Genomic DNA, 16,266 nt, shown 5'->3' on the forward strand with positions numbered 1-16,266 from the left:
TTTGGAGGAGCTATATAGAGGAAGAGTGCTTATACCTAGGATTAAGTTCTGTTTTACAGGGTGGGAAATTATCTATCAAGCATAAAACTCTAGTTTACTCCTACTCCAGAAAAAAAAAAAAAGGAAAGTTAAAAATAATTATATGCTCCACTAGCAGAGATAGCACCGATTTCCCAGCCCTAATTAATCCCACAGGAACTCAGAACAGGTGGTCAGTGAGAAAATGCTTAGGAAATGCATCCTGGGCTGGTGTTCCAGAAGGAAGAAGTATTGTTAACATTGTTCATTTTTCTTCTAAAGCCTGAAGGCATGCAGATGAACAGCATTTAACCTAAATGCCTAGCAGGATCCTTTGTGTCTTTAGAAATCATGTTTTCAAGAGGCAACAATAAATGGAGGTAACAAATATGTTGGCATCAGGACTGTGGATCTGTCATTTGGGACTCTATCCTCTCTCTCCACTTTACTGTCTAGAAGCAAAGGCAGGAGAGAGGGTTAGCACCTTCTAACTAACTGTCTCATTACCAGAATGCATGGGGCTAAATTGCCTCACAGAAGAAAAGGGGCATTGATGCTGGTGGAGCCCATCAAAGATGGTTCATATTCCAGCTCCCAAGAGTCAAAACAGAGCTGGCTTTGCCTTAAATGCAACACATCACATCCCACTCCTTGCTTTACCCAAGCCATCTTCTTAGGCTTAAGAACTTAGAGCGCTGACCTGGTCTTTTCAAAGAAGTACAATCACACATTTTTTATCTACCCAGCCCTGGAGAGACGAGGAGTGGAACTGAATTACATATCTACTGTGATGAGTTACAGTTTACACATTCCCCTTCTCCTTTTGCTTTACTTCTAGTTAGTGCTCAAGTGCTAGTTAAAAAAAAAAAGGTTAAAAGTCTAGATATGAGTTTTGTCTGCCATGAATTGGGTACACTTACCTGTAATAAGCATGCCATGATTGGAATCATAGACCATAGAGTAAATCTGCATGTCTCCTGGTCCTCCGTGGCTGTCATGGAAGACTTGTAAGAGTGAAAGAGTCTGTATATCCCACACCCTGAAAACCTGTGAGAATAAAGAACACAGTTCACCACTTTTACTCCTTAGTTCCCCACTCAAAGCTATGTAGGTGAAGCATTTTCAAAGTCTGCAGTATGCTCTTAAAAACTTGCATCAAGTATGATTTATGTGACAAGCATACATTTGCCAAACTCCAGTTTGGTTCTTGTTTCAATTACTGTTTGTCAATATCAGAGAAAAATAGCAGCAGTGATTAAGTTTGCTTAAAGGAACTGGATTTTTCTATCATTACAGAGCAATGTAATATTTATTATTCTTTAAGAATTTGGAGGACTGATCACTACTTACAGTTCAAATAAAGCCACCTTTCTTTCTACACTACTGGATTGGAAATTAGATAGAAGACCTATTTGAAGTGGAAAGTTTCAAATTGCTCTTTTATGACTTAAAATGACAAAACTTCGGGACATCTAAGTGGCTCAATTGGTTGAGCATCTAACTCTTGATTTTAGCTTGAGTCATGATCTCAGGGTTGTGAGATAGAGCTCTGTGTTGGGCTCCATGCTCAGTGTAGAGCCTGCTTGAGATTCTCTCTCCCTCTGCCCCTCCCCCACTAAAGCTCGTTCAATAAATAAATAAATAAATAAATAAATAAATAAATAAATAAAATCTAAAATAAGAAAAGGAAGATGGAAATCTTATTAAATGAGGCTTTAAGAGCTTCCCCCTCCTCCTGCCCAGGGATGTAAGAATTATAGAAAGCAGTTTTTAGGGATGTATTAGATACAGTAAGAGTTGGGGAAATAGGTTATTTAAGCTCTTCTTTGAGAAAGGAAAGAACTATGTAATTACTCAAGTAGCATTTGGCTTGATATAAGAGAATAGAAAGAACAATGAAGTACAAATACAGAAAAGTAGGTCAAGTTTACCCCTTTGTCACTTGAAATAACTGCTCTGTCTTAGTCTTCTTCATTATTCTGTTTTGTAAGCAAGTTATAGTGTGACTGAATTTCAGAATAGGTGTCATTTAATCAAGGTGGCATTTTTTTTTTAGTATGCATCCTTAAGTAATATTTTTACTTTATAATAGATATTATTAACCTATTAAATTGGAATATTTGTTAAGTAAATGAGTGATCATTGTAGAGCTAGATATAAAACTTTAAGTAGTTTTGTTAACAGGGAGATACTGACCTCTTACTTGAGATGCTTGTTATTGAGTTAAATGAGTTCAAAACCTCACTGTTGCAAAAGCAGTTTGATTCTTATATGTAGGAGCAAAAGGATGTTTAAGTCATGTGATTTAGGGAACACTGGTAAGGAGTTTTGCCTCAAACGCAGATCCTCGGTAGGCCGGGATTACTCAGAACTTGCACATTTGGAAGTTACTTCCTTTGTTCTAGTAACAATGCAAATTTGGGTGAGTAGCTACATTGAGCCTTATCAGTCTGTTGTATCACAGGGTAAACAAGTATAATGGACTATTTATGAATTTAGATTCAGAGCCCAGAATGAGAGACAAGTAGAAGAACGTAAAAGTAGAATCTAGGATTGCCAAAGAAATTTACCTCTATTCAAATTGGTTCTGATTGTATTGCTTTATCTGGGATGCATTCACGGTTGGCAGGTTTTTTTGCCATATATACATGCTCTGAATTGTGCTCGCTGGAAAGAGCAAGGGATGAGGTGGAAGAGGATTTGGGTTTCGGTTCTAGCACATCATTTAAATTCCCGAAGCCTCAGCTTTCTTGTTTCTAGAACAGACTTACAACACCAGCACTCTGTTCTTCACTCAAATGCTATGAGCATGTTGTAAACTCTGTAATGTTTCTATAGAATAATACTCCTGTTTTCTGTTTTCATATTCCTCTCTTCTTCAGTGTTGGTGCTTTAGGTATTTCATGAGATTTTAGGGACAGGGTGACTGTTGGGCTGGCAGATCCTGCTGCACCTGTCCTCAGGGTTTTCTGCTACCCTCCCCCACGGGTCGTCTTTGTTACTGTCAAACCAAACTGCTCCCCATTTCCAAAACCCTCCTTCTCATTCTGGTCTCTGTGCAGGCCACGTACTTCCTATCACCTACCATTCCCTTTCAACATCTCTCGCTGTGTGGTTACCTGCTACTCTTTCCTCCAATCTGTCAGAAAGAGAATTAAGGAGTCACAGTTCAATAAGTTTATGCCTTGATATGCCATTTCTTCTCAAAACACAGAGAAATAGTAAAGAATATATATAAAAAAAGAAAGCAAAAAGAAACAGCAAGTCTTCAAAGCAAGACACATACCTCTACAGATCCAAGCAAGAGACACATACGAAGCAATGAAGAGGCTGCACCAGAAGGGCGTGCCCTGGATCTGACCTGCAGGGGCAGCAGGAGAGCAGCCCCCAGACAGAGGGGAGCAGAGGCACCTCAGTGCTCCATGGCAGAGGCCTGCAGGAGCTCTCTAGTCCAGAACAGTGAGACTGAGCAGCTATTGCTTCACTTTCATCTGGAGGTACAGTGTTTAGAAAGGCTGTGAGGCTGTGAACCACTGAGGAGGACATTCCCTTCTGACCAGGAACTAAACCAGAACTACTCTGGCTCAGGAACCTGACCAGTTTGTAGACTGGAGCCCAAGGGGCCAGGTGGGGGGAACGTTACAGATATGGAAGAGTGAGCCTAGAGACATATGTAAAGGAAACTATAATTTTTAGAAAAACTTAAGGGAGGATATCTTTACGAACTTAAGAGTTGAAAAACATTTCTTCAGTAAGCACAAAAAGCATGAGCCATAAAAGATTGGTAATTTAACTAAATTAGAGTTAAAAATGTCTGTTCACCCAAAGCGACAGTCACAAAGCCACAAAGATAGAAGCAGGTCCAATGTTCATTGGCCAAGTTGGATAAATATGAACTAGAGCTATATGTAATAAGTGGATAAACCTCAAAATATAGTGCTGAGGGGAAGAAAGGAAATTTCAGTAGGATTAACTCATAGAGAACATAAACATGCAAAATAAGGCTATACATAGTTTAAAGACACCCAAATATGTACCAATGGTATAAAAACATAGTACTTGTTCTAAGTTGAGAAATCTAAAAACCCCTCTCCTTTAGACAACTTCCACTGGTCATTTTTCTAATTTAGATGTCTCACCTGTAGATGCTCATGATCCCTGTCTATATTAACAGCAATTAGCAATTGTCATATTGCTATGACATAGCAATGATATAAGGCCACTAAGTGGCCTTACTACTAAACTATAACTCACTTGAGGGAGGAACCATGGACTATTTGACTGTTTTCCCAGTGTCTTATGCCTTCTCTTTAGTTAGGTTGGTTATTTAGCTAGCTTTTGGTCTGCTTGCTTGCTTATTCTCTGTCTTGGTCCAGGACCTTGAAGGAGTTCACAGAGGTGCACTGCATAGACAGTCAGAACTTACACTGTAATAGGATAAATTAATTCATAAATGGGACAGCATCAGGAAACATCATTCATTGATTCTGTTTTTAGGTGGTCTTAATATGTTAGCTACTTTGGAGGAAAGGAGAGGAGGGACATTAATTAGGCTGTGCTAATTTTAGTCCTCTTCTCTACTCATTTCGTTCAGAGGTTAACAGAGTTGTGGTATTAGTGCTTCAAAGCCTGAGAGACAGAATGTAGCCAGGTCAGGCCAGGAGGGGGTTAGGAAGGGCACAGTATTTCGGAGAGAGAGTGAGTTGCTATAGAAAGAAAATTGGAGAGGACAGGTGGCTTCCACTAAAGGAGCCCTGGGATACACAATAGAGTATTTATAAATCAAATATTAAATATTACGTATGTGTATAAAACTTAAATTACAAAAAAATTTCACCTTCTAGTAGCAGTAAAAATAATGATTTCCAAACAAATTGGGAATGCAGGAGTTAGGTGGAAGGATTTTTTTAAAAAAGACTTTTATTTATTTATGAGAGACACACAGAGGGAGGCAGAGACATAGGCAGAGGGAGAAGGGAGAAGCAGGCTTCCTGGAGGGAGCCTGATGTGGGACTCGATCCCAGGACCCTGGGATCACAACCCGAGCTAACGGCAGATGCTCAGCCACTGAGCCACCCAGGTGCCCCAGAAGGGTTGTTTTTTTTTAACATTGGGATAAATTCAACTGAAAGGCTGCAAGTCTTTGAGGATAAAGTTACCATTCCCCAAACATCAAAGAGAAGGAAAATAGAAAGCCCTCCCCTGAAGCTTTTTTTGTGAGGAATAATAAATAATGATGAAGTAAAAACGTTTGAAAACTTTACATGTCTATGTGCCAGGAGTGAGGATTGTTTTGATTTAACCATTTCCTGACTTTTCTTGCAACCTCGATACCAATCGCTATTATCCAAATGTATTAATAAAGTCTCTTTTTTGGGGGGGGGGCTGGGTGGCTCAGGCAGTTAAGCATCTGCCTTCGGCTCAGGTCATGATCTCAGGGCCCTGGGATTGAGTCCCACATCGGGCTCCCTGCTCAGCTGGGAGTCTGCTTCTCCCTCTGGTCCTCTCCTCCCTTCCACCGCAGTGCTGTCTCTCAAATAAATTATTTATAAAATCTTTTAAAAAAATAAACAAAGGACTCTTTTTTTCCTTTGGTGAGTATTATAGAGTGACCTAGAGCAAAATGTCTGATATGTAGGAGTTGGTCTGAGATACATGAAAAAGGATTATAAAAAGGTGCAAAACTAACATGACACACACAATTCCTTATATAGCAAATAATTCTAGAACTCTGAACTAGGTGCTACAGAAGCAAAAGATCAGTAGAACACTATTGCTGTTCTTGATCAGACCCTCATCTGGTCAGGAGAGTATATACAACACAAGTAATTATCACACATTGTAAGAGTTATTTGAATAAAAGTTTGAACGCTAAAACTTACATTGGAAGAAATCTTTAGAATTGAAGTATCATGGAAGGAGGGACATGGGGCATTCAGCATTTTTGACTTGTCAAGGGAATCTGGGATTTTGCTGGCCTTCCTAATTTTACCCAACGACTACAAGAGGTTAATTAGATTTTAGACACCAAATGAATCAAATTAGGGCTACATGATTTTAGACTGGAAGAGCCTGAAGATATCTGATATTATGACACTTTTGAGGGTTGACATAATATTATAGACAAATACTGTATTTGAAAAGGGGTATGTTTAACGGTGCAGTACAAATGGTAGGCATCCAACCTTACTTGTATAGGGAACTCACCGTAAAACTGCATTTTTTAAATTCTTACAAATAAGAAGAAAAATTTTTTTGCCATGAGGAACTAAAAGTGTTAATTTCGTTATCTTCTCACATTTTTTCCTGTGTGATAACTGGCAAACAGAAATGAAATGAAGACAGTCAGCATGCCTTTTAAAAATTAACTTTTTAATTACCAAGTTATTACATGTGCCTAGTGGAAAATTTCAAATGGTACCAAAGCCAAAGTCCCCTTTCCCACCTACCCCCTCCTTCTGGGTTCTCAATTCTACTTCTTAGGTTAACTACTGTTGGTAGTACTGCCTCTGGAGGCAGACAAGCTCAGTTGAATCCTCTTTCACCACTTACTAGCTGTGTGACCTTGGGCAAATCACTTAACATCTCCGAGCCTTAGTTTCACATTTGAGGGAGATTATACCAAAACTTCTCTCACAGGATTGTCACAAACATTAAATGAGATTGCAAATAGGGGCATCTGGGTGGCAAATTGGTCGAGCATCTGCTTTCGGCTAAGGTCATGATCCTGGGGTCCTGGGATCAAGTCCTGCATCAGGCTCCTAGCAGGGAACTTCTCCCTCTGCCTATGTCTCTGCCTCTTTCTCTGTGTCTCTCATGAATAAATAAATAAAATCTTTAAAATTAAATTAAAATTAAATGAGATCACATATAGAAAGAGCTTATATCTATATGAGGGTACATTTAACTACTTAAATTTACTTCATTCATTTTTGCAGCCATTAGGCTGCATAGGACTCTGTCGTTTGAATACTCTGTAATTTATTCTAATTAGTCCCCAATTGATGGAGTCAGATTTATTTCCTTTATTTTCATTTAGTAAAGTAATAGTGAAACTTCTGTATAGGTAATTTTGTATAGTAGTCTAAATATACCTGTTTGATAAATTCCTAGAATTTATGTCAAAGGGTATGAGCATTTTAAGTTTTGTTAGGTTGCCAAATCAACCTTACCTTTTGAGAAGATTACAATTTTGTGACTTCTTGATTTCAAGTTGCAAAAACAGCTTTCACAATTAGCTCTAGTTCTCTAGGAGAACTGAACTTGATGTTTTTATCATTACTAGGTTTTGCCATCAAAGATTTTTAGCAGTTTTGCCACATTTACTCAGCTAGATTTTTGACTCCTTGTGGGTGGAGATTACATCAAAAGATGTTTAGGCACTGGGCAGGATACAATATGAAGCACTTAGCAGGGGCTCATGTATTGATTGATTTATATTAACGCAGGCGGGAAGTCAAGATTCCTAGTAGGAGAGCTCTGAGATACAATCATTTTACCAGCCAAAGAACGATGGCGGGCTTTTTCAAGAATTATATTTACTAAGAGATGAAAATTAATGTCCATAGTATACCCAGGTAGTTACCTTAGATAGACTGTAGTGAATCTGTACATGTGTCCATGCAAATGTGTGTGTGTATTTGTGCAAGGGGTCTGAGGTTTCTGAAAGCTGATAGGAGTGTGGGTGGAGCAAAGAGGAAATAGTCTCAAAGAGCAAAACTCAGAAACATCATGGCCCACCTAAGCAAATTCTCAATGACAGCAAAGTGTCCCAGATTATATAGAGAATGAGAACCACAAATGAAAGGAAGCTTCACGTAGGGACTGGTGCCCCAATGTCTCTGTTGGCACATCAGCTCCCATGGCTTGGAACCATCTTAAAGATGGTTAGTGAGCTCCAGACCTGGGGCTCCAGACTGGAGGAAAACAAAGCCAAGACATAAGCAAAAAGCTTACTTTTTTGCCTCAGACTCTTCAAGTTGAGTATGACTCCCAAAGCATGTGCCATCACCTTGTTTCTCCTAGTTTGCACTTTTTCTTCATGGGTCACTTACATTTTATTAGCTCAAGGTTCCTAACACATATCTTCCTCAGAAAATAGTCTAATAGTCACTCTGAGGAAAGAACTAAGACAAGTAACTCTTATTCTTGAGGATGTTACAAATCACAGCTAACCCAAAACTAGAATGTCCCAAGCAGCAAAGGAAGGACAGAGGGTGGCAAAATGCTGAGAGTAGTAAAATCCGGCTCTCAATCATGGATGCTCCCAGTTTTCCAAAATGTAAGAAAAAACAACTGGAATTTAAATCATATATAATAATACCATACAAAAAGAAAGCATAAATATAGAACTAAAGCCAGAAAATAGTTCTGATTTTTACAACTTAAAGGTAACACATTTTGGGATGCCTGTGTGGCTCAGTAATTGAGTGTCTGCCTTTGGCTCAGGTCGAGATCCTGGGGTCCTGGGATTGAGTCCCACATCAGGCTCCCTGCAGGGAGCCTGCTTCTCCCCCTGCCTGTGTCTCTGCCTCTCTCTCTGTCTCTCTATGTCATGAATAAATAAATAAATGAATAATCTTTAAAAAAAATAAAGGTAACATATTTTAAAGGGTCAGCTTTTCTTCCTCTCCCTAAGTCAAGCACCCTCATTTCTTACTCACCAAAGAGAGACAAACTCCATTTTTCTCTTGGTGAAGGCTTCATGGAGGATGTGATATGTCACTGAGTTTTAAAGGATGACTAGAATAGCTGGGTTATAAGATGAGAATGATTGTAGACAATGGCAGGAAAGCATGGAGATTGTGGGGAAGAGTTGGGTGAAGTTCAGACTATCTGAAGACAAATAAGTAGCAACAAAACTAGAAAGGTATCTGCTTCCTGACCATGGAGAACCTTAAACACTAGAAAAGAGAATTTGAACTTTATTTATAAGGCAAGAGGTGAGGTGCCTTTGCAGATATGTAAGAAGATACTGACAAGGTTGTAAATGGGTTAGAGGATGATTAACATGACAGTGTAATATTTGGGTGGTGGAGAGATAGGAGAGAAGTAGGAAGACCACAAGTGACTTCTAATGTGCCTCCTCCAAATGGGCGTCTGTCAGTGGGTCTGAACCAAGGTCCTAGTGTGGGGGGGAAGAATGAAGTGCCAGATATGAGAAACGTTTCAGATGGGCCAATGGATGGTGTTGGGGAAGCAGAAGGTTTAAAAGTGACTTTGAAGTTGGTCATGGTTTGGTAGAAAACATATATCATTAACAGCTGGAGGAAGATCAGAAGTCAGAAAAAGGAGATTTGAAGAGGAAAAATAATTTGGTTTTAGAAAAGCAGAAATTTTGTAAACGATAAATAAGAACCAAATGGTCTTTCAAGAAACCTTGAAGATTGAGACACTGAGCATAAGAAGAAGAGAGATGCTGGCTGATGAAAGAAGGTTCTGGATGAGGCAGTATTCAACTAGGAAAACAACAGCAGGGATTCGATTCAGGAAGTAAGAGAAATGCTTGTCCTTGGGTGGGAGGAAAAGAAGGGAAAGTAGCAAAAAATACAGAAAAACACAGAAATCTTTTGAGGTTGGAGAAGATGGAAGTTAATGAAGTGACTTGACATTCTCAAGGAGTAGTGTCAGGGGTTCAGGGAGAGCAGAGATTTAACTGTCATGTAGACTTGACAGGTACTCAGCATGAGATGAATATAAATGACTGAGTGGCAAACCGTAAAAGACTCTTAAATACAGAGAACAAACTGAGGGTTGTTGGAGGGGAGGTGAGTAGTGGATGGGCTAAATCATAATGGGGATTAAGGGGGGCATTTGTTGTGATGAGCATGGGTGTTATATGTAAGTGATGAATCACTAAATTCTCCTGAAACCAATACTACACTATATGTTAACTAACTTGCATTTACATAAAAATAGAGAGATTGATCTATACAAATAAGAAATAAATGAGTAGCATCAGAAACATGGATTTTTGGAAAGCCTTCTCCCAACCCATGCCACAGACCACACCCATAATCTACACCTGTGTGGCCACAAAGGAGATTCAGTACCAACGCAGATAGATCAACACAAGTCCCATCCCCACTATGGAGCGTGGAGAGCAATTGCCTTTCTGATAACTGCTGACGTTTACATACCAGGCACTGTGTTGTGTGCTCACTTGCTCATCTCATTTCATCTTCACATCAGCCCTATGAGGAAGGTACTCTGATAGCCTCTTCTGTGATCTCAAGTAACTCAGCCAAGGTCGCCATTTGTCACTTTCAGAGTCAGATCTCATTTAGGTTTGCCTGATTGTAGAGGCCATTCTCTTAGCCACACTGCCTGGAAGCAGGACAGTAGCATCATCTTCACTTTGGATAATATCTTAGACACGGTCGGCAGTAGGATGGCATCCAGCCAACCTGCAGGCCAGGTTGGCAACCCCTCTGGTTTGCTCTGACGTTATTCGCCTGGCACCTGATTTCAAGGACATTACTTCTGGCTCCAAAGCACACTCCCAGCCTTGTCAAGCTTCCCCCTTTCTTAGGCTCCCTCATATCACTTCCAAAGTGAAAATTAAAAAAAAAAAAAAGCAACTGTTAACCCATCTGCAATCTGTTAGAAGTCATCAAAGCACATATATTTCTCTCTTTGGCAGAAAGAAGAAAAATAACCTTTGCAATCTAGGCTCATGGTTGAGAAAGTTGCCAGCCATGGTTCCCATTGGTTTTATTAAGGAAATGAAAGGAAGTTTTTATTTCTTCCTGCATCTGTCAGTGTTCGTCAGCTCTTCGGGAGCAGCAGATGTGGCACGGTGGTTAACACTTAAGCTCTGTGACTAGAAATACAACATTAGCCATTGCAGAGGTAAAGAATATCCCGCTGAAATGTCTGCAGAACTTTCTGCAGGAAGAAGTTTCTGCAGACGGCAAGGTCTGCAGGAGGAAGGATGAAATTTGCTTTAAGTAGGCATGTGACTGGCTGGAATTTATTAAAACCTGAGGTGATGAAAGCTGTTTATGAAGAAATTTGAAGAAATGTTAGATGTGTAAAAACGTCTGTTATTTTCACTGTTATGAATGATGCTCCCACTACTAATGGTGATGACAGTTCAGCCAAAGCCAAAGCGTATGTGCCTTGTTTGCTCTTCTTTCTGCCTCAATTGCTTGTTTCTCAGATCTTTGAGGGGCCGGCTCCTCTATCATTCAGGTTTGCACTTTCATGTTCCTCTCCTCAGAGGTGATTTTCAGTCACAGCACATGATCGTGTTTTCTATTCATTATAATACTTATCCTGCTGTCTTCCAGTTTAATTGCTGCTTTGTCTCTTCCCCTCAAATGGAAACTTCCTGTGAAAAGAGGCTTATTGCCTCATTCAGCATTCCCTTTCTGGAACCCAGAGCAGCACCTGTCACATAGTAGATGCTCAAGAAATAAATGCTTTCTGAATAAGTCATGAATGAGCTCATTTAATCTTTATAACAACCCTGTGGGCAAAACTACATTATACACATGGAGAAACCCCGTGGAAAGATATTAAATAATTTGTCAAGTGAAGCTGCTGGGATGCTTCAATGAGCATCATGTTAATACACTCATTACATTTACAAGAAATTGGAAAGCTGATCTCTTGTGTCTGTTTACCTCTGGGCGTGAGTGGCCTAAATGTTTGCTAGAAAGATATCTTTGTTTTCTCTAGTTTCTCTAGATGGGACTCCAGGTCTCAATTCATAACATGGTTTAATTTTAGTGCCTCAAAACCTTCACTGTCTTTCCAGTACCATTAAAATTTCTTTTAAATTTGATTACAATTAAAAATAGTTTCCTTACTACAAAAGCAATGCTTATTTACTGTTAAAAAATGGATAATAAAGGAAAGAAAAAAACACAAAACAGAAATTTAAAAAAAAATTTATCTACAATCATGCACCCAGGTAATCATGAACATCTTGTTAATCACCCCTGGCAATGTAGAATAGCCAAAGTTAGATTTTTAAATGGGTTAATTTTGAAGCACCTGAGTAGCTCAGCTGGTTAAGCATCCAACTCTTGATTTTGGCTCAGGTCATGATCTCCAGGTCGTAAGATAGAACCACACATTGGGGTTCTCACTCAATTATGAGTCTGCTTGAGATTCTCTCTCTCCATCTTCCCCTCTTCCTTGCTCTCTCTCTTTTCTTTCTCAAATAAATAAATCTTCAAAAAATAAAATGGCTTAGTTTCTTACGTACTGTTTCATTATATTTCACATAATATATTACTTAGATATTTTCACATCATTGTTCATCTATAAGTCAGTATGATATTTCTATTTTGTAAAAAGGATACATCATAACTTACTGATAGGGGGGACAGGGAATTGAAGGAAGCAGGGTAGAAGGCACAAAATTCCAGGTATAAGATAAGTAAGCACTGAGGATGTCATGGACAGCACGGTGACTGTAGCTGACAGACACTGCTGTGTGGTGTGGAGGGAAGTTGTGAAGAAATGAGAGTTCTCATCACAAGGAAAAAAATATTTTCTTTCTTTCTTTTCTTTCTTTCTTTCTTTCTTTTGAGATGGATGTTCACTAAACTTCTTATGATTAGCATTTCACAATAAATGTAAGTCCATACCCTAAACTTGCACAGTATTGTATATCAATTATATCTCAATAACACTGGGAAATGAATATGTAAAACAACTTCCTGAATCAAAGCCTTATTTTTAGATTTTGAATTTCTCATTTTCCTTCCCATTCCTTTTTTCCTTCCTTCCTTCCTTTTTTCTTTTTTTCTTAAACCAGTGTAAGTGTGCAATGAACATCCTTTTAGATAGATCTTTGAGCACTTATCTGATTATTACATTAGAATCAATGCCTACAAGTTGTTTGCCAGTTATATCCCAAGAGCACGGTATACACATCCCTCCTCTTTTTCTTCCCTCCTGATTTGTGAAAATTTTTGTGTGAGGATCTTATTCCAGTTTCTGTCATTTTTGCTGCATTTTTGCCTGCTTGCTATCAGTCTTTAACCTTTTAAATAATGTTTAGGGAGACTGTGTGGGGTTGGGACAGATTTTTTTTTTTTTTTGTAATGATTCTATTTATTAATACATGTATCACAAATGTTCACAATATCAATGCATTCTTGTTGGCATGCTAGACAGAGGCATTGTTTCTTAAGACCTTCTAAAAATATTTTGACTTTTGTTCCCCCTTCACACTCGTTTTTAAATTGATTTGATGAGGTCCTCGATGTCTGTAATGTTGATGCAAAGAAAAAAAGTACAGAAAGAAGTAAAATAATGCAACAGCAATTAATTGGGGAAGAACAGAAGTAATATTATTTCCTTCACAGGAGGCAACAATACAGCTTGGTAACAGGATTATACAGGTTTCAACTGCGTGGGGGGGCATGGGGGCACTAAACTGTCTATACACGCCCAGGCACGTGTATAGCCTGGTGGCTATATTTACCACCAGGTAGCTATGTGACCTCTCACAAGTCACTTAGGTCTCATTTGCTTTTTTATATGCAAAACTTGATAACTATTTTATAGGGTTGTTAATAGCATCAAATGAGTTTGAATATGTACCACAGTGCCTGGTATTTGGTGAACATTTGATAAGTGGTAATTATTTTTTAAATATTTTATTTATTTATTTGAGAGAGAGAGAGAGAGCATACATGCACACATATGCACACAGGTAGGGGAAGAAACAGAGGGGGAGAATCCAAAGCAGACTTGGGACCCTGCTGATCAGGACCCTGAGATCATAATTTGAGCAGAAACCAAGAGTCAGATGCTCAACAGACTGAGCTACCCAGGTGCCCCAATAAATCTTAATTATTATTAGAATTCCCAGGAAGTTTGAATGTTTGGGTAGTCATATTAATTTTTTCTTTAGCCACAGGTGTTATATTTAGCAGTTATCCTAAGGCTATATGAATATTCACCTGTATTTTCTTCTGGAAAATTCTAGAACTTCTATGTTTTTTTTTAGTATTTTACATTTACAATCTTTAGTATATATGGGATATATTTTGTGGTTTATTATGAAGTGATCATCTGATTACATATTTTTTCCTTATATGATTAATCACTTTTCCCAACATTTAATGAATGAACTATACTTACTCACAGATTCAGAGTGCTACTTTTATTATATACAAACTCCCATACACACATGAACTAATTTTTGCCTCTTCTCATGGATGTGTCTAACTAGTTCTGCGTCAGCTACTGCTTTGTTTTATTTATTGCAGCTTTAGAATATGTGTTACTATCTGACAGGGGGAAAGAGGTCAGCTTATAATGATATTTTCCAAAGCTTCTAAGATATTCTTGTATATCAGTATTTTTACATGAACTCTAAACTTGGCAAACAGATGCTTAAATAACCATACATAGCATTAAAAATAGCTTAATTGGACGGAGAATACCTTCTACAGAACCATAGCCCCATACAGAAACACAGCATATCCCTCTGTTCATGTTCTTAAATAAAAGTACCTCAGGAAAACTCCATAGTTATCTTAATATTAAGAATGAATATTGCATAGTAAGGTTATTTCTAGGTATTTCACTTTTTTTTTTTTTTTTTTTGCTCTTTGAATGCTATCTCTTTGACCATTGTGGTTACTGCTCTTATGTAGAAACGTATTTTTTAGAAATTGCTATTGTCACAAGCCTCCTTACTAACTTATCTGCTCTTAAAATTTCAAGCTGATTTTGTGTCAACTGTACTTCCGTTTTAAAAATTTAAGCTGATTTTTAAAAAATTTTCAAGGATACAATCACATTATTTGCAAATATAATGATTTAATCTCTTAGTATCTAATATTTGTAACTCATTTTTTCTTATCTGAGTTCATTGGTAGGACATTTAAAACACTGTTAATGACATCCACTATGCCAGATGCCTCACGCTCTCTGTCTTTGCAGAAAATGTCCTGTCTGCAATGGGAGGGCGGTATTGGCTCTCTTCCCAGTGCTGCCTTCCTTAACGCTTGTCTTCCAATGTCCTCTTCCATGCGCCCTCGTCAGCAGAAACGGAACAGGACCAAGCTCATCACTTCCTTCTCCACACTGACAATATTTTTCTCAGTGACTAGCAGCTATTTCAGTCAAAGACTGTATATGTTCTAGATTTTTCAATAGTTCATTTTAGGGAAAAAGTGGTTGGTTTCGTTTATGTTGTTTTCTGTTACCTTTGAAGAGGAAAGGCTGATGATGTGTTGATCTTTCTCATTCATCACGATCTCCATGATGCTGAACATGTGCCCTACTAGTTTCCCCACTGGCTTGGTGCTGATGTTGGGATGCCACAGCCGGAGCACCTTGTCATCTCCTGAAAAGGAGGACATGGGGGGATTATTCGTTTTCTCAGGGAGCAGCTGGTCAAAGTTTAAAGAGTTCCTTTCACTCCCTCATATCCTTATCACTCTTCTAATATCAAACTACAGCTTCTTCCAGGATGCCCTCTGTGATTATGAAGAGGCTAGCCTTGCTTTGGAGCCGCTTCCTCTAGTCAAGGCTGTTTGGGAATAATTGTATTTACACACACAAATGTGAATTCTTATAAATATTTTATGAGTCCATTTCTTGATTCAGTATTTCCCACTCATTCATGCATTAATGTATTATTTATACTTTATTTACTTCTCAAAGTATCTTAGACAGCTGTTCTTTTGTTTTCACACTCAGAGGAAGAGGAAAATTGCACATAATCTCTACCATTATAACAAATCAACTGTTTCCCTGTCTCCATCTTTCCTTCTAGCACGTACCCATAAGCATATATAATTTACATGTAGTTACTGTCATAACACACATACTATTTTTTAATTGTTAAAATCATATGGGTACACAGTAAAATATTTAAACAATATAGAAGGGTATAATTTTTGTCAAAAATGTCTTCTTTCCCCTCAGAATCCCTACTTCCACTCCATATAGGTAATCACTGTTAACTTTCCCCCTTTTCCTCTTTCTTACAAACAAACTTTTTATTGTCAGAATTAAAAAATCACTTTCCATTCATATTTAAATACTTCGAATATTTTCAGTAGGTATTTAGATTACCATTTCTCAACAACAAAATCACTATCACTAACTTTTATTTTTGATATACGCATTGAAATATATTATAAATGTTGCTAAAATACAAAATCATTGTTCTTTTTGGCACTTGGTTTTAAAGAATATGAAGACAATCTGAAATATTCTTGGAGGTACAGTCATGTTACAATTTAAAGAATGGATTGGAATACTCAAAGAGGA

The 16,266-nt window shown here is 38.2% G+C and overlaps 1 protein-coding gene across 1 annotated transcript in view; it reads right to left on the reverse strand.

Annotated features, from left to right (window-relative positions):
- Positions 1–16,266, reverse strand: part of WDR64 (WD repeat domain 64) — a 138,398-nt gene that overhangs the window by 60,534 nt on the left and 61,598 nt on the right. The window contains exons 10-11 of the mRNA XM_041766668.1: positions 15,195–15,334; positions 939–1,065 (exon numbers count right to left, since the gene is read on the reverse strand). Coding sequence (XP_041622602.1) covers positions 939–1,065; positions 15,195–15,334 — 267 coding nt within the window. The remainder of the gene's footprint in view (positions 1–938; positions 1,066–15,194; positions 15,335–16,266) is intronic.

This window comes from Vulpes lagopus, chromosome 1, assembly GCF_018345385.1.
Source record: "Vulpes lagopus strain Blue_001 chromosome 1, ASM1834538v1, whole genome shotgun sequence".
NCBI classification, from domain to species: Eukaryota; Metazoa; Chordata; class Mammalia; order Carnivora; family Canidae; genus Vulpes; species Vulpes lagopus.